Source organism: Pestalotiopsis fici, assembly GCF_000516985.1.
Source record: "Pestalotiopsis fici W106-1 unplaced genomic scaffold PFICI_Scf_9, whole genome shotgun sequence".
NCBI classification, from domain to species: Eukaryota; Fungi; Ascomycota; class Sordariomycetes; order Amphisphaeriales; family Sporocadaceae; genus Pestalotiopsis; species Pestalotiopsis fici.
In genome coordinates this window covers 2,088,573-2,110,413 of record NW_006917099.1, presented here as the reverse complement: position 1 = coordinate 2,110,413, position 21,841 = coordinate 2,088,573, and the positions used below count along the sequence as shown (strand labels likewise).

The following is a 21,841-nucleotide window of genomic DNA, read 5'->3' as shown; positions in this document are numbered from 1 at the left end:
AGGCATTTGATTTCTCAAGTAAAGATTAACCAAACGTTGCAATGCCGACACCAATTGATAATGCGCTACGCTCCAAGGTATGTGCCGTCTGTCTCGTGGATCTACAACAGCTAACAATTGAATCTTAGAATGCCGTTCTCGGTAATTCATCATCCTGATATCAATATCATGACGCAAATACTGACCAGACCCGTGACCAGGCTTTGCCGGCATCATAACCGCAGCTGCTGCCTGGGCCATTTGGGGCGGCGACATGTTTCCGGCTCCTGCAGACCCGACTGGCGACCCGGAAGGCTGGACGAGGGAAGAAATGAGACAATGGCTTGCTGCTGTGAGTATTGATATTCAAAAGAGTATACGTGTGCTGACTTTTTAGCGAAACTTGCATCCGCAAAGTGGCGATTCAAGGGAACAATTACTAGAGAGGGTCAAGGTGAATATGCGATACCAGGCGTAAACTTGATGTGAAAAAGCTAGAATTACAGGCAGAGATACCTACGAATTGATTATTTTCACCTGTTTCCCGTGCCATGCTTGCTTTTATCATACTCAAGAAACATTTTGAGCCTTACGGACATTGCAAAGATGAACAATATACATTTGGAACAACCTTGATAAGAGCGTGGCATGAAGCATGGCGGCAAGGGATCACTGAATAACTGAATGCTATGTCTGCAGCCGAATGCCATTGCTGTAATTAGACATTTTCATATTCGAATCTGCTCAAAATGCATAAAGGCATGTCGCAAGCCTTATTCACAACTGCATAGCTGCTTTCATGTGATTCAACCCAAGGCATCTAGTACTATGCAGCATTCCAGGCAACCACAATTCTGCCACTGTTGCCCGCCCGCGCAATTCAGGCAAGCGCCCCACTCCCAGCGCGCCTGCAATCAGTAGCTGCCTCTGGGTCCCCCCAAATTCTTACTATAAATGTCTGGCTTCCCTCCCACCTTTTGCACTGTTTTTTCTTCCTTTCTTCTTCATACTTACCTTCTCGTAAAAGGCTTCGATCAAGCATGAGGTCTTTTAGAGGGTGGAATCTGCATTGCACAGCGTGGTATTCCGCCTTCTCTACTATCCTTCGGGGTCGTAGATGGGGCAATTTTTGATTTAACACTCTTTTCATTGTGTACGATTGCCTTGCGCATCGTCATGAGGAAGATGGTTCTGTAGTTTAATCGTGTGTAAATGATGAATGGTATGCTTATCTACTATGTGAACTCGTAGTACTGTGTTTTGAATGGACGTACGCTGGAGCTTGGCAAGCTTGTACGTAGCTGCTGTAGGCGTGGGAAGGCTGCAGGTCGGCCCGTCGTAAACTGCTTGATTGCCAATGATGTACGCGACGGCCCGTGATGAAGCTGGCAGTGACAACAAATACATGGCAATAGTTTCTCTCTACAGATTACTTGTTGCCTCTGTTTCGCCGTCATTCTACGATTCTAGACTTGATGCTTAATTGCTCCCTGCTTGTTTGTCTTGTCGTGATGGCACGTCTCGAGCTCGTCTGCCCAAATGGCTTTTCAGTAGGATTGCAAGCATCATTTAGAATAACCATCACCGAAGCTGTAGATACCATTAAACTTGTAATATCCAATTGATACATTTACTCAAATAATCATCCTAATTAATTCAACTCTTGTCGATGCCATTGTCATCCTGTCCCTAGCCTGTCAGTTGGTGCCGGAAGCTGCCGGACCGTGCATTCCAATTGAAATTTTGGGGACCAAAGCTCCAAGCTCCGATTTGCGCGTGCCCGAATTCGAGGAATCGACGCCAGCATCTATCACGAAACGCAGCGTCGCTTGACGAGACTGGAAGCAGTGCATTTTACTGCTCTTACTCTATATTTTTCAAGGTCCAGCCTGCGACTCATCAGACACCATGCGGTCCTCGACATCTCCCCTTGTGGCTCTGTCCCGGGCGACTAGAGCAGCATCACAGAGCCAATGCCTTATGGGCAAGAGGTGCAACATCTGCTACAGACCTCATTCGAGTGTTTGCTAATCTCTCGACTCAGGACATTTACATCACTACCCACCCTCCGTCCAACTCTTGCCCGTCCCACTGGCACAGTCTTTCGCACCTCTACACCTACAACCTCGCTGGCGCCCACGGCACCCTCGTGCTCCTCCGAGACGGCAGATATCGTCCCCAAGACGACCATTTCCTCCAGTCCCCTCTTTGCCGCGACGCAGATTCGCTGTGGCCCGCGCGCCACGCTCGCGCGATCGAGTCGGCTGGTCCGTAAGCGCAGACATGGATTCCTGAGCCGGGTCCGGACGAGGACGGGACGCAGGACGCTGCAGAGGAGGCGGACCAAGAGTCGGCACATTTTGTCCAACTAGATCAATTGTATACGATATTCAGAAGAGATGGACATTGACCTTGAAACCAAAGAGGTCGACTCGGATCGACAGGGCATGTGCCAGACTGAGCAAGAAATGCCAGTCCAGTCCGAGAAAGAAGCCCGCTGTATTACTACTACATGGGCATTGTACATACTAGAAACCGAAAGAAGCCGTGGTCAAATATTGAAACGGTCGTAGGATGAGCTGTATACTAAAGAGGCATAGATTTGAAATGTCAAGTCGGCACTGGCAGAGAACATTACTCTGCTCTATTGTATCGAGAGTCAACATACCATCTGCCCGTGAATTCCATGACAATGCAACTGGTCAAGTTGCCAAATCTCGATTTACTTCCTGTTAAACTGTGTATACGCTAATGCTCATGTTGATGCGGTATCATTATGCCAATGTATGCTAAACCACCAAATAACTACTCACTTTGCCTTGCCCGCATCGATAATCTTTTGATTGGCCTTTTCAAGTTTCTGTTTTGCCTTGTCATCCAGTAACCCATACCACTCTCTCAGATAAGCTGCAAAAATTGTTTCTGCCTCTCCATACTCGACAGGCGGACCCTTGATCTGAGGAGCCTCGTCTTCTCGGTCAAAAACAGCCCAGCTCGAGGCTTCATTGGTGCGGAGGCCATACCCCTTGCCTTTCAAAGCAACCACTGTAAAGCTGCGCAAGAGCACAACGTCGCCGTGTTTAACCTGAGGCAAGGACTCCTTATGTGGACGGTAAAGCTGTACCTCACAAACACCACTAGGGCTGATGCTGTGGTCGGTTATGGTAAAAGACATCATGTACTCTCGTGGTCCACCTTTGGCACGAACAGGTGTCGGAGGCGTCATCATGGCAACCGCCATGACTTCGACCGACTTGCCAGTATGCTGACGCAAGACTTTGAGTGTGTTGCACTCGGGAAGTTCATCTCGAAGATGCCGGACTAGTTTGAGCTTGGAAGCCGTCAAGGAACTAGTTTCTTCTTCCACCTTGGACGAAGCAGGCGAGCTAGCTAGAGCTTGTGCTTCATTGCGGCCAGTTTTGGATGGAGTTTGGAGAGCTGCCTTGGCAAGTTGGACACTATTGTCGGGGAGTTCTGGACTGGGACTCTTCTGGAAGCTCTTGGATCTTGTCTGAGGTCGACTATCGGGTGTTGAACCGCGTTGACGGTGGCCATTTTTCGAAGCAATTGCAGCTCTTGCCAGTCGTAGGCTGGGATCAGACGCCATTTCTTCCGAGTCTGGGTGATTTTGTTGAAATCTTCGCTTTGCCGTCTTTTCTGGGCTGCCAATGAAGAATTCTTCAGGTTTTTGCTGAACCGGTGTCGTTTCTGGTACTTGCTTGGCTTGCTCTTGTTGGCTGGCAGTACGCTCGGGACTTTTGATCTCGGTCTCGGCGCTTTCCTCCATTGGTCCCGCATCTTGTTGTTCCTGATGTCGTTCAATGGCAGCACGTTCGGGGCTGCCTATTGCTGGTTCGGTCTCGGCGTTTTCTTGCACAGGTTCCGGTTCTGGCACTTGCTCTTGATGTCGTTCAATGGCGGCGCGTTCAGGACTTCCAATCATTGGTTCGGCGTCGGCCTTTTGCGCGGTTTCCGCATCTTGCACTTGCTCCTGGTGTCGCTCAATGGCGGCACGTTCAGGACTGCCAATTACTGGTTCGGTCTCGACCTTTTGCGCAGGTTCCGTTTCAGGCACATGCTCCTGGTGTCGTTCAATGGCGGCACGCTCAGGACTTCCCATCATTAGTTCGGTCTCGGCTTCCTCCTGTGCATGTTCCGGCTCATCTGGCACTTGCTCCTGGTGTCGTTCAATGGCGGCACGTTCAGGACTTTCAACAGCAAGACTAGCTTCATTCTTGCGAGTTACAGGTGTAGCTCGCAATGCAGACGGAGACTTGTGTACGTCGGGTTCTTCGTGTTCATGTCTTTCCTTGGCAGCCCATTCTGGACTTCCCATGGGGATTCCAGCTTCGTTGACATGTTCGTTTGCGTCGAGAGATGGTTCACGGACGTTTGCTTGTTTCTCGGCAGGCGGTGGGGTAGGTGAAGCAGGAGCCGGTTCTTGTGCACTTTCAACAATCCCATCTGCCATCTCATCATCTCCTGTTTCTGCTGTAGCAACGAGCTCGGATGATTGTGCCAAGGCGATTGCTTTGCCATCTTGATCTTGTGACAATTCCAAAACTGTAGTCTCGTAACCATCCGAATCATACTCTCTCGAGTCTTCGTCTCTAAGGGCAGCTTGCAAGGCGTCGTCACCGCTCAGTTGAGAGGCAAATGAAACGGCATCGTCAAAATCATCATCTGATGGCACTGCAATCTGTGTAGTTGGTTTCTCGGCAATGGGTGTAGATTCAAGGATATCTCGAAGAATCTCTTGAGTTGCCGAGTCTGGCTGAGAAACCTCTGCGGCCTCGGCAGCCCTTGTAAGGAAGCTTGGTTCAACCAAAACAACATCCTCGGGATCGGCATCTGCAAGCATATCCATGGCATCTATAGCCGATATTGGTCGTGTCTGGGGGCTTTTGGCTTGCTCGGGTTCGTCCTTGGAAGCAACCACAATCTCTTCCACAGTAGACTCGTCGGTTATATCTTTATCTTCGGGTATAGACTGTGCGGCGTCATCCACCTCCATTTTCGTCTCTGCCGGGTAAAGTTCTGTCGGTCGGGTTTCTGCTAGAGTTGGTAGAGGATCCTCAACTAATGTCTCGGTAGCCTCTTCCATGACGACATCTTGATCGTGAGGGACCGGCGACCGAGATTGAGTGAGTGGCGGCAAAGGCGCATCGATTTTTGGCTCTGACTCGACTTTTGCTGGTATACTCTCTGTTTCCCTCTCTGCCTCTTGGTCTGTCTCTTGGTCTGCCTCTATTGAAATGGGCTCGGAAATGCTCGGTTGCTCTTGAGAACCTGGTGGCTGATCCTCGTTGGATTGAGACTCTTGGACAACAGCCTCCATGACTTGGTCCGAGTCGACCACGGGGATTGTCGGAGGAAGCCGGGGTATTTGAGCAACTTCCGACACACTGCTTTCGTCTTCACTTTCTTGGTCATAATCCACCAGCATGTCGACCTCGTTGGCAGTGGTTTCTTCAATGTCGGAATCTTCTTCGCTGTCATGGTCTGCATCCAGGATTGCCTGTCTGTCTTCCTCGCTTTCTTCTTCTTCTTCTTCTTCTTCGTCTTCCTCCTCTTCCTCTACCTCCTCCTCTTCCTCGACCTCCTCCTCTTCCTCCTCTTCCTCCTCTTCATCTTCACTACCAGGACCATAGTCGGGTGAAGTTGCTTGCATTGATACTTGGGGCCGAACTGCAGGCATGGTAGGCGGACGAGGCGGTGGCTCATCATCATCAGAGTCGGATAATAGATCAATGACTACTGGAGCGGATGAGGCTGGTCGCTGCGGTTTGTTGACTTGTGGCTCCTCTTCTTCGTCCTCTTCATCCTCGTCGTATTCTTCCTCATCGTACTCTTCATCCCAACTTTGTTCCTCTCCATCATTGAATTCAGGTTCTAGAGCGTGCTGTCTCAAATCCATGTCATCTCCATCATCTTCATCGTCTTGTGGCGCCAGGTAATTGCTGGTGTCGTAATCTCCTCCATCTTCGTCCTCGTCATACTCGTCATCATAGCGATCAGGGGCATGGTCGGCGTATGCGTGTACTTGCTCGTCCCAATCTTCCTCGGTAACATCATGGCCAGGTGGTGGACCTTGGATAAAAGGGTTCTGGGCAGCTTGTTGGAGGGCACTTGCTACATGGTCTGGTCGAGATACTGGAGCGTCTCCGAGACTACCATGTGCGGCATCCACAAGTGGCTCTTCATCAGAGTCGCTTTCATCAATGACCATGGCAGATTGTGGAGTTGTACCATTACCGCTACCATGTCGACTTGATACTGGTCTCGAGACAGATCGGCCGTCTGTTTGATTCACTGCAGCCCAAGTCGAGGTTCCTGCATTGATTGCCGCTCGTTCCGAGGGAACACTAGTCTCACGGGTGTACGGATCGGCGGGCACCGTCACGGTGGCTTCTGCAAGAGGGACATTTTCAACAAATGGAGAAGCGTGAGCAAGGTTGGCCGGTTTGGTTTCATAGTGTTCGGGATCTGGATACACTGTAGTTTGCTCATTTGAAATTTCCTGATTTGCCGCAAAGAGACTGTCCTGTGTAAAAGGATTGCCATGTACAAAATCATGCCGAGGCATCAAGTCACCATCAAAGCCGTTGGGAATTGGTGACTCGAATGGCCGCTCCAGATTGGCAAAGGGAATCTCGGGAGGAAGCTCAGGATAGGCCATTGGCAGAGGCTGTTGATTCCACCCTTGCTCAACCTGAATACCGGCATTATCAAAAGTCGGTTTTGATGGAATCCCAGTAAATTGCTCTTGCGGTTCCGGTGCAGTCCAAGTACCTTGCGAAATAGTCTGTTGGCCTTGGTCGACATTTGCCTGGAGAAATGAACTTGTTTGAGCATGCGACTTTTCAGTCTGTTCAGGGGCGGCAAAGTCCAATTCCATAGTCTGGCTTTCTCCATCAGCCATTTGCGGGCGGGCTGGACTTAATTGCTCTTGATCCGTGTCATCTTGCGATTGTTCTGGGCTAGGCGATCGACTTGTATACCTCCAAGATCTGGGATCCAGCGAAAATCGTGTCCTCTTTCGACCTTGACCCTTGATTCCACCATCATCTTCGAATAAATCTCCCTCAAAAAGTCCACCATAGGATATTCTCGCCCGCTTGACAAAGGCGGGTGACTCGTATTCTCCGTCCTTGAGTTGCAGCGCAGTATTCTTGACGGGAGTGGCACTGGGCAGTATGGGTAGATCCAGCTCAATCTCGGGCTCTGGTACTGGCAATACCGGCGCAAGAGGTTCAACTTCTGGCTCCGCCGACGCATCGATGTCGACGTTTTTCGTCTCCTCGGCGTACCCAATCTTTGCTTGTAGAATCAATCGCTTGGAGAAACTGAGCTGCCACTCCGACTCGGTTCCCGGGATACGTGACTTGGCATCGTTGGCCACGAATTCGACGCCTTCCAAGCTCAATCGCACCTTGTCGCCGCTGCCTAGACCACATTCCGAAATGGCCTTGGCACTCGCTCCGACACAGTTGACGCGAATCTGACCCTTGGCTAAACGCAAACGGGCTTCGGGTTCGGCGAGGATGAATGCGACAGAGTTGTTGACCTTGTTGAACGGCCACACAATCGTGATAATGCCGTGAACTGCACTGTCGCGAGATGCTTCAGGGCCTAGCTGTGCAATCGGTATGGCGGCATCCAGCCTCTTGGCGACGTCCATGTTGTCGTCGGCCATGGTGAGTGTCGCCAAGGTGCATCGTCGACGCGTAGAGTGGTTTGGTTCACGTGTCAATCATGCCCAATCACCAGTCGCAAGTCGATATCGGTGTCATTAGCGTCGCGGACGTTTAGTCATTCGAATGCGCTCTCGTCGCATGGATGGTGGGGATTTTGGAGGTTGTAATGGTGATGGAATGAGCATGCCAGTTGGTGTACAAACACGGAAGCAGCTACGCGGCTGATGAGCTTTATCGATAAGTGCCCAAGACCATGATGTTTGCGCCAAGACTCGTCTACTTATGTAAACTCGATTGTGTAACTGGCCCCGCTTTAATCAACTACATGTCAGTTAAACAGCAACAAAGTACAAGTCAAATTCATTTGATAATCCAGAGCATCACATTTATGGAAGAAAATGGATATAATGATGACTAGCTACAAAACTCCGCTAACAAGGAGAAAAACCACGTTTGTTGAATTCTTTTTGCCGCAACGTATGGGCAATATGATCTATTTAATACAAGTAATAAAGGCAGAGATGAAACTTTGAATGTTCAAGAGCTCGATGGTTGAATTGAAGAGCAAAGAAACGGACACCACTCCCGAGTAAAACAAAGCCCGTCCAATCCACAACTCGGAGATTGAAACTAGCATTGTTTACAAAGCTCCGTAAAGATGCACCAACGGTACTTGTATATAATGATTCCCCGTACTAGGTTCGCGAGAATCCATATTAGTCACGTCCCAGATGCCCACGGCCCCTAACTGTCAGTCGAAATTCACAAGGAAGGTGCGCCGCGGGACCTGATCAATAATAAAACTTGTGCCTTGTCCAGTCACAAAGCAATGCTACTGACCACAATGCTCCAAAATACTACAACTCTTTCATTGAGAAAGACGGAATATCAATGGTTAAAAAGTATTGGAGATGACTTGACTAAAAATCCAATTATGAAAAACAAAAAAAGAGGGAGAAACTAGGATTCGAACCTAGGACCTTTGGCCTTGAATCCAGCGGCTGACACACGCAGCGGAGCATCACTGAAGGTCAAGTCTCAATGCTCAGAGTACCCTGCCTAGTGAAAGGCTGGCCTCTCAGCTTATCTCCTCACCTCTGGATTTATTGCCATTGTGCTACCACTGCACCAATGTCCCATGTTATTATTAAAAACGCCCGTTGATTATACCAATAAACGCACTTGGAACCACGCCCCCAGGTCCATATGTAGCACATGGGATTGAGAGAACAAATCGTTCCACATGTAATTCAGCCATGCAAGCATGCTAGAGAGCCTGAGTGGACCATTATAGCACAATCCCCTCAATGGCTCAATTTGCCAAGTTCTTGGACTCGTACCAGATGAGCCGGAATTGCAGAATGCTAATGCCAGTAGCCTGGTATCGTCTCTTGAGATGCTTATACAAATAAGGGATGCAGCCTGGTTCTTCGAGCAAAATAATTCCCTGAAATTTGGCGTCAGATATGCTGCTCATGTTCAGCACCTTGAGTTTACTACTCGATATTGCCAAGCCCGCCTCTTTAGATCTGTAGATTTGACCGTCGACCAGTTTCTCAATTTGTGAAAAAACATCTGAAAAAAGTCTCTTGGATATGGTGTCTGTGGGATATGTTATATGTCTACTAGTGACTTCAGTACGACAACATCACAACCATTTCAGGAGCACAAGGTCAGAAAGAGCTAATTTTATTCATGTCTTCTAGCTTCTCGAGCTGCTCGTACAGCTGCTTGTCTGGCTTCCGTCTCGGCTACAAATTCGGGAACATGCTCCCGCATGAATGCGAGACTTGTCGTCTCGATCTCCCGCGCCAAGTCCTCATCTGATGTATCCTCTGCATCCACCAGCAGAGCAGAATCGATCTCTGGCAGGATTGCAATATTCGCATCCCAGGAAAAGTCAGTGTCACCCGAAATATGGTCGAATACTTGATCGTCCCATCTATCATTATCAGGGGACGTGATCACGGCCGTCCTGTTTGTATATGTGGCATTGTAGATGACCGGTCTGGCAAGCTTTCGGTCCACTACACGCACTGTTGCGTTTTCGGGGTCCACGACTGCAAAAAAGCCCTCGACTGCAGCATCACGGCAAATAACTACCCGCTCTACTGCATGGTAGGTATTTTTATTCAGAGCCGCCTGAATTGCAGGTCGGTCCATATGCTTTCCATCTTGTATCAGCTGTCCCAGGATGCAAGGAAGATGGGTATCTGGGCTCTTCATCATGCCCAGGTCAACTTTTGGCCTGAACTCTTCGTCCTGGGCCATAAAGCTTTCGAGTTGCAGCAGTTGAAGAATCGCAAAGTCGTGCAGATAAGCATGAGCTGAAAACTGTGCACAAAGCTTTTCCATCATGATGGTGTTCAGCAGTTTGCCGACCCCATCAAAGTCTTCGCCACAATGCATGATGAGTATCGACAACATGTACAATTGCTGAAGAGCTCTGACTGCATCCGCAGGCTTCCATTCATCCATATGGATCATGTAAAAGATTCGGGCGGCGGTGATGAAGACGCATCCATGGTCTCCAAAAAGATGTGTCTCATCCGAGATCCAAGGAGTGAGGACAGCTAGCATGCCCTTACGATCCAGTGTACGGATTGTCCTTGACTTGACACAGAACACATTGATAAAGTAGTCCCACTTGGCATGCGGGAGGCGGCCTATCATGACATTGAGAATCTCATTGGTTCTTTTGTTGAGAATCTCATAGTTTGTTTCATGAAGCACGCAATTCTGGTTCGCCTTGTCTACGAACTGTTTGAGCTTGCTTTCCAGTTGTACGACTTGGGCCAGATTCTTCTTTGCTTCCTCTTGATGTGTTTGTATCTCTTCCTCCAAGGCAATTTTGCTCTCGAGGCTTTTGATACTGACGTCGCGCCTGGCCTTCTCCAAAGACTCGACTCGCGTCTTGAGAAATTTGTTTTCCGTGTCGACATTCTCAAGCGAATGAATCTTGTCAATGCTGACATTCTTGAGCCTTTCCAGAGCTTGCAACTGTTCGTTTGCAATCTGGAGGTCATCTGTAGCGTCATTCGATCTGACCTTGAGATTTTCAAGCTCTAAACAGAGTCCTGAAATTGTATCATCTGCGTGAGATGTAGAATGTTGGATCGCTATCAACAATATCAAAGCTCGTCTATCCGAATAGGACTTGAGATATCGAAGCTGCCCCTGGAGCACCGAAGCCGTGGTTTGCGAATGACCAAGCGCCTGTTGTAGTTCAGAGGCTGTAGTTTTTGATTGTTCGAGTTGCTCTCGGAGCCCGGAGACTGTAGTCTTTGATTGCTCAAGCTCTGTTCCGAGTCTTGGTGTTGTGGATCCAGCATCCATTTTCGATTTCTCAAGCTCCTTTTCGAGTCTCGAATTGTTCATCTTTGATTCCGAAAGCTCTGCCTCGCGCCTTGAGATTTCGGATTGTGAATCTTGATTTGCCTTTGCAAGCTCTGATTCGAGTTTTGAAATTTTAGTCTGCGAATCTTGATTTGATTTGACAAGCTCTGCTTCGAGTCTCGTGGTTTCGAACCGTGAATCTTGGTCTGATTTGGCAAGCTCTGCTTCGAGTCTTGATGTATTGGCAGTCGCATCCATGGTACATTGGTGAACCTGCTTTCGTAAGTCCGTGATCGTGGACTTGGACGCCTCTGACTGCTCCTTGAGACTCTTGTGGTCCTCGTCCAACTTGTCGAGATCAACTTCGGTTGCTGTCAAGGTGACTCGCAGGCTCTTGATTCGTGACACCAAAAAAGCCACCATTTCAGACGGCTCGGCTTCATATGGTGTAGACTCCAGATCAAGGCTTTGTAGTTGGTCATTTATAAAGGTATTGAGCGCGATCGAGTTTGTCTCATATTGCGCTGCAAGTTCTTCTGCCGTTTTGGCACGATTCTCAAGCGAATTGACTTTTTGTTGGGATTCCTCAAATTCTTTCTGGAGCTGTTCGACGTAGGCCCTGTCGTTTGCGAGATCATCCTCGACGGTGGCTAAACTGGAATTTGCCCTGCCAAGCTCCTCGCCCAGCTCCGTGATTTTTCTTGTTCGCTCTTGCAGTGTTTGCTTGTGGAATGCTATCTCCTCCTCCAAGCCATGGCAGCGTCCTGTGAGCTGCTCATTGTCGCTCTGGAGCTGCGAGTTCTGTCCTTGAGCTTGAGTCAACTCATCTTTGAGATACCCGTTTTGTCGGACCGACGCTTCAAGGTCAGCAATCCGCCTGTTGCTCTTGTCCAGTTTGATCTTCAGAAGAGCCTCATCTTCCCGAGCCTTGCACAGCTTTTTGTAGTTGTCACTGCTCGTTGTAGTCTGATTATTCAGGTGTCTTTGGAGGCTATCAGCAAGGGATCTTGCAGTGGTCCAGTTGTTATTGAGTTGCTCAACTTTGCGCCTCAATTGTGATATGTCCGCGTTGGCAAGAATCAATTGGTTGGAATCTTGGACTTTCGCGTTGCTGAGATCTTCATATCGCCCCTTATATAAGGTAGCTTGCTCTTGAGCCTTGGTCCGCTCGGCCTCTTCATCTTCCCTGGCTTGTTTTTCAAGTCCAAGTTCCACATTGACTTCTGTGACTCGGCCCTCGAGGGCTCGAATCTTCTCGTCTCGAGTGTCAACCTCCTTCTGGTGCCCAATGAGTTGATTGTTCAAATCTTCCGCCTGGCCTTTGACCGCGTTGAGTTGGCCTTGGACATTGGCCAATTCTGCTCTGAGCTTCACGGCATTGCCGTCACTTTCCTGGCCATGTAGCTCTGCTGCGAGGTACTTGTTCAGGTAGTGACTCTCTTATTTTGCACGTGTCTCGGCTTGTGACGGGCTGATGATGGGCTGTGCAGGGAGTGCTGGGGGACCCATGAGCGACCGGGGTGGTTGGGTTGACGGCGGCACCTCGTGGGAATGTCCATCCTCCACGAGCATCTGCATACCGGGCTGGGCCTTTAGGAAACCCATGCCAATGGAATGGAGATTCAATTGTAGAACCGCCCGCGTAAAGTCCGATGGTACGGCCATACCCTTTTCTTGGACTCTTTTGGTGATTCTGTCCATGCGAGCTGCATAGCTCTGTCGCGTCTTGCTCTCCTCGTCCACATTGTAGTGTGTTTGGCGGACTTGGTCTTCGATGGTCTTGATCTCTGATTCCTGAGCCTTGAGGATGATTCGATCGTTTTCCAAGAGGTCCCATGGATCCGCTGAGTAACTCATGCGTTCTAGGTGTGCCTGCGTGGTCTGATACTCCTTCTGGGAAATCCTCTTGGTGCTTTCGAGTGCTTTCTGTATACTTTTGTTTCGGTTCGAGGCCTGACATGCCTTTTCCCTGTAGTCTGGAGACGAGATTGCAGAGGGAAGCGCAGGCATTATGGTCCTCTTGCCTCTGGACCCCGCCTTGGCGTTGCTGGGCCCATCCGTATCTGTGTGATCTGAGTCGTCACCTTGACTATTGTTTTCCATTTGAGAGTCTTGAATTTCGTCGTCCATTTTAACTATGGTTCAACGAACAATGCATTTGATTTGCAAGTGATGCACGAATGTGGGAGCTGTTGGCATCGGGGGCATTTGGGCAAAACCGGACTAGCACTCGGAACAAAAACACCTAACTGCCTTCATGTTCTGCTGTCTGGGAAGGTACTTGCACAATGAGGAGAAGTCCACTACGCGCAGTCCAGAGAGGCTACGTCATTAGATGTGGCCCGTCATTGGCAATCATCTTTCATTGCAACCACTTTATTTGATCCAAAAGCCCCTATTCAATCCATTCACAATGTCAGCACAAGATTTGCGAAAAAAGTACCCTCAAGACCTACACAGTCAGGCCTGGCTGCTCGCCTGCAGACAGCCGTACGGAGATGTGGTCACTCTCTCAGACTGGATCGGCGATGTGCACGTCGAGCAAAACAAGACCACCAGAGCCAGCCGCCTCGTGAGCTGTGGGCATTTGAATACCGTCCTCGTTATTGTCAGACACTTGTTATCTCTAGGTTTGATTCCAGCAGCAGCAGCAGCAGCGAACTCTCCATTGTTTGAGGCAGCCTACCATGATTTTGGCAACGGCGATGAAGACATGGACTCAAGAGTTCAGGGTCGCTTACTGGCCAACATGTTCCCCAACTTGACATCCATGAAAGATTTCGTAGCATTGTATCCTGTACTGGAACAGCTCCTCGAAAGTCCCCTCGTCAAGACAAGTCTCTTTCAGAACCCGACCTTTCTCATGTGGGACCACGAAGTCTGCCAAAAGGTCAATGGCGTCTTTCGAACGACGACGATTTCGGATGAAGACAACTCAAGACGTAGTCTGATTGTCTATGATGGCAGGACACCACTATCCGAGTCCGTCTCTCAGTCCATCCGCGAAAAGTCCAAGGACGATCAAAAAGGAATACGACTCATCACCGCCTTTCCCCAATTCTTGTGCATTCGTTACGAGCCCACAAATGAGTCCGTGACCCAACGAAGATTCGACGACCTCGCAAGGTTCATCATGACGGCTTACTCGAGGGACCCCGATGCCACACCGTCCATTCCAGCCCCACCGGTCAAGCAGGGACGCAAGTATGTCCTTGTAATGGTCGTGGCACAAGAAAAGGGGAATGTAGAGATCAGAACTTACGAACTCAGCTCCAGACCGGTGCTCCCAGAACACGCCTCGGATGATTACGATGTCACTAGTTGGAGGCTGGGTGCCCCTACCCACAAGTACACACTCTTCTACACGCGGCTTGACCACGAGATGCCACTCGAGGACAGCCTGGAAGTCTACAACCTGACGCAAGATCAGTTGGCCATGTGGCGACAACCACCCATCCGTCCACGCGCTGCACCTTCACCAGATCTATCTGCTTTTCCCGGGCGGGACTTTGTTCCTAGCAGTTCCCAAGCCTACGAAGAATCGAGGCACAATAAAAAAAGACTGCCCAGTATGGCACCATTCTCGGAAGATCATTATTTTGTTCCATCTCAGGTTGTAGCCGAAGCAGGATCCCCAGCAGGGTCCTTGTCTGGACAGGAATACTCTGCCAGACGTACTCTTTCGCCCACGTCACGCAATTCGAGTCGCCTCGGTGCATACGACATACCATCAGATTCACCAACCGATGAGTAGCTCAAGACATTCACATGGTAGCAGGAGATGCACGATGGCCTGCCCCTTTCCTTTTCCACTATCATGCTCTCTGGTTAGTTGAATACAACGGCCATGACAGTTCTCTACGCGCATCATTCTCTCTGGTTAGTTGAGGAGTACAACGGCCATGACAGTTCTCTGCGCATCATTCTCTCTGGTTAGTTGAGGAGTACAACGGCCATGACAGTTCTCTGCGCATCATTCTCTCTGGTTAGTTGAGTACAACGGCCATGACAGTGCTCTACGCGCATCATTCTCTCTAGTTAGTTGATAGTCTTTGCCTTTCACGTTATACCGCCAGGTTAGTTGTTACAACAGCCTTGTTCTCTATTTAATGGTAAATCACGCAAGGATAGGCTTGGGAATTTAATTGGTTGTGTTGCGTGTCAAGCTTGCCAGATATATTTTTCATGCCGTAATAACTTGCATGTGATTCTTTCCTCTAGTAAATATTGTTAGAGCACCAGTCAACAGCCTTGCCGCAGACCCCCTCCTCGGGTATATTGAATAGTTCTTCATCATCTATCTTGTAGGATGCAATCATATATCCTTTCTCATATTCCCTTGCCTTGTCCCTCCCCTCACACTGACTCGGGTGGAGTGGAGAGTCATGGACAAGGCAAATGTAGGTATGCATCGGGACGAGACACGCTGAATAACGCCCTGATAAAGTATTCACAATCAGCTACCTACCCAGGTTTCCCTACGCGGCACAAGTTCGTTGGATGAGTATGAAAATACAGGCAAGCCAAGTTCCGCTGAATCTCAATTGACTTTTTTCCAATTGGATACATAATTCAGCGTGGCTCTTGTCTAAAGGTACATATCTCTATTCCATTGATTTGGTGATTATCCAATGGAATAATCAAGTGGAATAATCAACTGCGGCACCGTAACCCACCCACCCACAATTGCCTTGACCTGATTTCAAGCTGAAGCTCTTGCCAAAAAAAAAAACCTCTTCCTTTTCATCATCGATCAAGAAGCACACCGCAGAACTTGATCAAAAACCGTCGCGAAAATGCCTCCACAGCGCGACAAAACGGGCATTGGCCTATCAAATTCATCAAACAATCAAAATCACAGATCCGACAATCGAGTTCAGCGTCGATCCCCATCCCCATACAGGCGCCGATCCCCATCCCCGTATAGGCCCCGATACGACAGCCGAAGCAGGCGTCGTGATAGATCCCCTTCGTACGACAGGTACGACGACCGCGACGTTCACAGTCGTGGTCGGTCACCTTCGTACAGACCCCGATACGATAGCCGAAACAGGCATCGTGATAGATCCCCTTCGTACGACTCCAGGTACGACGACCGCGACGTTCGCAGTCGTGGTCGGTCACCTTCGTACAGACCCCGATACGACAGCCGAAGCCGGCGTCGTGATAGATCTCCCTCGTACGATTCTAGGTACGACGACCGCGGCGTTCGCAGTCGTGATAGATCTACATCGTATAGACCCCAATACGACAGCCGAAACAGGCGTCGTGATAGATCCCCATCTTATAGACCCCGATACGATAGCCGAAGCCGGCGTCGTGATAGATCTCTCTCGTACGACAGGTACGACGACCGCGACGTTCGCAGGCGTGGTCAGTCACCTTCGTACAATGATCGCAGACGGAGTCGTGACCGATACGAAACCCAATACGGCGACCGTGCCACTGTCACATTTACTTATGACAGGAACCGGAGTCGTAGCCGGGATCGTCACCGGGACCGCCATGATAGTCGAAATCGACGTCATAGCCACAGTCGCGAGCGCCACCATCGTGGTCGCAGCGTCGCGAGCGCCTCTCCCCCCCTCTCCCCCCCCTCGTGTTTCGACTCTGAGCACGTGGCCCTACGAGGTCGAGACCTACGACGAGCCTCCTCGTGGGTCATGGTCAGCTCTTTCCAAAGAAGCCTTCATGAAGCTATGGGAAGAGGACCGAGACGCCATTGCGCCACCACCAGAAGATCGAAACACAATATACCACTTCAATTGCCGGCAGGTGCATGCCCCAGAAAACTGCCGAGGACCATTGGATCGTGGTCAGCTCAACGGCTGCGTGTACTGTGGCAGCAAAGAACACATGGCAGATCACTGTCCGTACTTTCTGCTCGTCCCAGAGCAGCATCACGACAAGCTCCGAGTGTACCTCCACGTGTTTGCCAGACAAGGACTGCCCCCGGCGGCCAGCCGAATATCTTTTCACAGAGTTCAAATTGGTCCCATGACCAGGTACAAGGTTCCCGTGCTGTCCCGCAACACAGCACGGATGTATGCACGGCAGCAAGCAGACCGCGATATCGCGGCTGAAAGAATGCATTGGTGGAAGACCTTTGACTACTCTCGATTGGAAAGTCCTGACATCGAGATCCAGAGGCTTCCTCAATCATGCGCCAATCTGAGGAAATGGTCCAACAGCGGTCCATTGCCCACTCGCGTTGGCAACACTCTCTACGATTTGGACGAGTACGGCCCCGATGAGGAATCCGAGCCGTTCAATGAATTGTGGACTGTGTTTCACAACCTTCAAGTCCAACCAGGTCCTGGTGGAACACGAGCGGTCAATATTCCAGAGTGGGTGTTTGATGGCAGAGGCCAGTACCAAGGCTGTCTTGAATACCCCCCTCCCCAGCATGATCCAAGTCGGCCGACAGCTCTTAGCCCGCCAAGGACGCGTGTACCACAAGCCGTTCCCCATTCCATAAGACAAGGCCAGGCTTTCCAAGTAAACAAGCCCGAGCCATTCATAAAGCGCGAGCCGGCTATCAAGCGCGAGCCGACCGTCAAGCGCGAACCAGTCGTCAAGAACGAGACATTGATCAAGCGCGAGCCGGTAATCAAGCGCGAGTCAGAGTGAATGAGCCACAGGATTTCCTGGGCATATACCCGAATCACCAAAACACAGACACGACATGTTATTAGGTACTAAAGCATGTTCAAAAGACACACATAGGCATGAACGATAATTCCAGCCTCTCCACAACGACCATAGAAACAACGGACACGGAATCGTGCAATTGATTATGGTTCGTTCATACAATAACTGTTGGTTGATTTCATACAGCTGGATCACCGCAGCTCTTCTCGATCACATTGGTAAAATGGATTGCAACCATATGCATAAGTTGCCCGCCATCTATCTTGATTACATTGTACAATGAATCAACTGCCATTGGACCATCCAGCTTGCCTCCGTGGTAACGGCGAGCGCTCATTGCTCGTCATTATAGCAATTTCCATAGGCTCCCAATAACCGCGGCTTCACTCTCTCAAATATGCTGTCATTATTTTGTGCATGTCGTATATTTAATTTGAATTAGAAAGATTCTTGATAAAAACGGAATCTGTTTATGTCTTTTCTCCGCCCCCCTGGCAGAATATTCCTTATTTAATGCACGTGATATTGCCTCGAACTCTTCCCTCACAACCTTAAATAAATCGATCTTGGGCATAGCAGGATAGATTTCAGGCAAAAATAAAAGAGAAAAAGAGAAAAAGAGAAAAGAGAAAAAGAGAAAAAGAGAAAAAGAGAAAAAGAAATAGAAAAGAAAAGAAAAGATAAATACTGGATAATCATAAATCAGCCTCTCCAAAAGCTCTTTATATTTCCACAGGCAGCGGAGAAATGCCGAACCCAGTTGGCCTCAAAGGTTAAGGCCGTTACACAGTCACAAATGCAAGAAATGCAAAGCTTCTGGATAACAATCGTTGATAAAATATTGCCATAGGAAAATTCAGTGTCAGAGGATAAATCGTCCTGGGGAACTTTCCCGACAATCATATCGTTACAGAGTACTGTGGATGAGCCGAGAAATATATTCAGACTCGCGGCTCCAAGGCGCGGGAAATGTGGCGAGGATGGCCACCTCTGCAGGCCACTCGTTCAAGGGCCAAACGCCCCCAGTATCGCCTCCAGTATTTACAACTAGATCAGTCACAATGCTCCAAAAGCGACGCAGTAGTGACGAGGATTGTCAAGCTGCGGGCATAAGCCATTTGATCAAGGAGGCCAAAACCGAGCAGATGCCAATGACTGCCCCTTTCACGTTTCTTTTTCCGTGTCAGACAAATGGACGAAAAAAGGACTGGTATGACGCATATGCACGGATCATGCTCCTCTACGAGAAGGTACGTCTTCTCACAGTGGACCAAACGGCTTAATCAAAATCTCGGTGCGGGTGTCATATCTCTTGCAAAGCTGTTTCTAAGCGATGGCAAAGAAAGGCCTAGGTGGTTTGAGGTCCCACAGCATGGTGGTACCGTCCTTGCCACCGGAGATGCAAAGGGAACCGTCGGGGGAGATGGTGACGGTGTTGATGTTATGTTGGTGGCTTTGCGGGCTCGGTTGCTTTTATATATTACAATATACTGATTGAGAATTGCATTCGGACGAATAAAGTCTCTATCGTCTATTTTTATTGTAAACAGCCCTAAAAGGAAGACTGTCTGCAGCCCAAATTCCTGGAGGAAAAAAAAGGGGAGAAAAGAATCAAGGAAAAAAAAAAGTTGAGCCTGAGAGCAAAGAAGTCAGAAAAGTATTGGAGAATCTAGGGTTGGAACCTAGGTCCTCTGGCTTTGAATCGCGGGAGGTGTCGACAAAGAGGCGGCGCATCACCTATCTCTCTCCTGAGCGCCAGTCCCATTGGAACCAGTAAGATTCTTTGCCAGTGTCCTACCACTGCACCAATTCCCCATATTGTTATTAGAAATGCCCATTGTTTGGATTAATAAACTGAGTGATCACACCCCCAGCCAGTCTGACAAATCCAAGGCGACGGCGCGTTTGTAAACACGAAGAGTATTGAGAATAAATCGATCCACACGTAATGTAGCTATCAAGGTTCTTGGTTCTTAATTACATTTTTATTTCTTTTTTGTGAACGGCATCGAGTTGCGGGATAATGTGACAGAGGAATAGCACTTGGCCAGCTCGATGGGTCAGCATCTTCTCAAAACCCGAACAAAGCACATGGGAATACACTCCGTGGCCTCGACCGTGGCGAGTTTTAACAATGCACCTCGACCACCGCTCTTCATGTACTCTCACGGACTTGATCCTCCACTTACCCTTTGTCCTATCTTGTAAAGAACGTTCCGCGGCATCTTCAGACTAAGCATTTGTTAATCCATGCTTCTTGCCACTGTTTTTCCTACTGCAGGCCATTATGCATGTAAATGTCCCATATTTGTCAAACAGTCGCGGTGAGCGACAGGCGAATGTGCAATACTGTAGTGGCATGGTTCAATCATAAATGTAGATTGATGTATCTTCGCACACTTCTCGTTCCTCGGTACCTTTGAGTAGAACTACAACCTCGATGGCTTCGTGCACAGGGTATTTGTGCAAATCAAACGCGATGTGGAAACAGAATCAGCAAAGAGGCGAGGTACCTCATGAATTCGATTGATAGCACACTGGTGCGCTAGTTTGCAGCCTGACGCGCTTTTGAAATAATGAAACTGGAATAATCAAAGTGGGATAATCGACGGTGGCCCACGGAAGCAAAAACTTTTTGACGGCCCCTTCCCTTCCCAAGCTGAAGCTGTCCTTTTCTCTTCTCTCACCATCTCTCGCTCGATTTTTCATCAACCAACAAGAGAGATTCGCCACGATGCCATCAAAACGCAATCAAGGCACACGCCGTCAGGGCACGTCACGCCCACCAAACAATCATCAACACCCTGCCGACGTTCGATTGCAAAGTGCCCATGGCCAGCGATCACACCCTGCCGACGTTCGACCCCGATCCCGGAGCCCAGACCGTGGACGGGGATCTGCTTGGTCCAATGCACCACCGCCTGGTTATGGTCAACCACCAGTACCGGCGTGGTCACAGGTCCCAGCATACCCCTATGGTTACGTCTACCCGACTGCTCCTACCTGGCAGGCACCACCGCCGCCGCCGCCGACGTATGGATACAGCTATCCTCCAGTTCAACATTGGCAACATCCTTCACAACAGCCATATGGATCTGAGCAGGGTTACGAGCCTCGACAGGAGGATCGTGGGCGCCACGAGCCATCAAGAGCGGATAGGGGTCGTGTGGATCGCAGTGCGGTCCCCCCCCTGTCCCCAAGAGCCTCGCATGGCAATTCACGTCGTCGCGGTGAAAGCTCGCGCAGATCAGCTGGTCCGGCTCCCAAAGAAGACGCAACGAAAAAGGCGAAACTCCCCCATGATCGGCGGCCTCCTCCTGGTGCTTGGGTTGCGCCAACGACAAATGAGCTTCGCGAAATTCTGAACAACCAGGGACCCAATGGATTTCCGCCTCTGCCCGTCGACCGTAGCACGATATGGCATGAGAGCTGCGGACGAGTCCACGCTCCAGAGTTTTGCCGGGGCCCTATGCTAAGGGGCTGCATCTCCTCTTGTGTTCTGTGCGGGAGGCATTCCCACCTCACCGACGATTGCATGTACTACTACACAATTCCAAGGAACCAACACGTTGCCCTGGACTTGTACCTGTACATGTACGCAAGACAGTCGTTGCCTCCGGTCGCCACCAAAAAGTCGTTCCAGCTTGAAAAGTGTGGCCAAGGACACTTGTGCTTGGTTCCTCCCTTGTCCCCTGTCACTGCTCGTCACTACGAGGGCATACAGATGCGACTTGACAAGTCGATGAACCAAAAGGTGTATTGGGAAAGATTCGAGTACCGTGCGCTCCGACCCATGGAGACCGAACTCCAATCTCTTCCCCCCAAGGATCCAGTCCGAGGCCAATGGAAGGACTTTGGGCCATTGCCGAATCGCCTGGCAGATTGGGCCCAAGGTCAATACCTTGGTAAAGAGGCTGCTGCACCCTACGAGCCCAAATGGACCTTGTTCGCCAATGACGGGATCAGGAGACCAAACGGACAACAACCTGTCAAGTTTCCGGATTGGGTCCTCTCAGGTCAACCGCCTCGCGTCCCCCTGTTGCCACAGTCGGCGGACCAAGACGATGACCAGTATAGCTCCGATTCTCCCATTGCAGCCAGTCAGAATGGCAAAGAGCGCAAGAAGAAGGCCAGACGCGACAGAGCCCTCCTGAACCTTGATTCAGTTGATGGAGCCC

General features: G+C 49.8%; 6 protein-coding genes across 6 annotated transcripts; 4 read left to right on the top strand and 2 right to left on the bottom strand.

Annotated features, from left to right (window-relative positions):
• Positions 1-41: 41 nt before the first annotated feature.
• Positions 42-457, top strand: PFICI_12065 (uncharacterized protein; the record flags this gene model as incomplete). Its single annotated transcript, XM_007840646.1, has 4 exons — positions 42-77; positions 129-141; positions 201-331; positions 377-457. 4 exons carry the CDS (start codon positions 42-44, stop codon positions 455-457), a joined length of 261 nt encoding a protein of 86 aa, XP_007838837.1.
• A 1,430-nt stretch (positions 458-1,887) lies between these two features.
• PFICI_12064 (uncharacterized protein) lies at positions 1,888-2,351 on the top strand (the record flags this gene model as incomplete). The annotated part of the gene is made up of 2 exons (XM_007840645.1): positions 1,888-1,970; positions 2,024-2,351. 2 exons carry the CDS (start codon positions 1,888-1,890, stop codon positions 2,349-2,351), a joined length of 411 nt encoding a protein of 136 aa, XP_007838836.1.
• A 437-nt stretch (positions 2,352-2,788) lies between these two features.
• On the bottom strand, positions 2,789-7,675 carry PFICI_12063 (uncharacterized protein; the record flags this gene model as incomplete). The annotated part of the gene is made up of 1 exon (XM_007840644.1): positions 2,789-7,675. One exon carries the CDS (start codon positions 7,673-7,675, stop codon positions 2,789-2,791), a length of 4,887 nt encoding a protein of 1,628 aa, XP_007838835.1.
• A 1,690-nt stretch (positions 7,676-9,365) lies between these two features.
• PFICI_12062 (uncharacterized protein) lies at positions 9,366-13,142 on the bottom strand (the record flags this gene model as incomplete). The annotated part of the gene is made up of 2 exons (XM_007840643.1): positions 9,366-12,421; positions 12,464-13,142. 2 exons carry the CDS (start codon positions 13,140-13,142, stop codon positions 9,366-9,368), a joined length of 3,735 nt encoding a protein of 1,244 aa, XP_007838834.1.
• Positions 13,143-13,425: 283 nt separating this feature from the next.
• PFICI_12061 (uncharacterized protein) lies at positions 13,426-14,766 on the top strand (the record flags this gene model as incomplete). Its single annotated transcript, XM_007840642.1, has 1 exon — positions 13,426-14,766. The coding sequence occupies one exon, from the start codon at positions 13,426-13,428 to the stop codon at positions 14,764-14,766; it is 1,341 nt and encodes a 446-aa protein (XP_007838833.1).
• Positions 14,767-16,472: 1,706 nt separating this feature from the next.
• Positions 16,473-17,642, top strand: PFICI_12060 (uncharacterized protein; the record flags this gene model as incomplete). Its single annotated transcript, XM_007840641.1, has 1 exon — positions 16,473-17,642. The coding sequence occupies one exon, from the start codon at positions 16,473-16,475 to the stop codon at positions 17,640-17,642; it is 1,170 nt and encodes a 389-aa protein (XP_007838832.1).
• Positions 17,643-21,841: the final 4,199 nt, after the last annotated feature.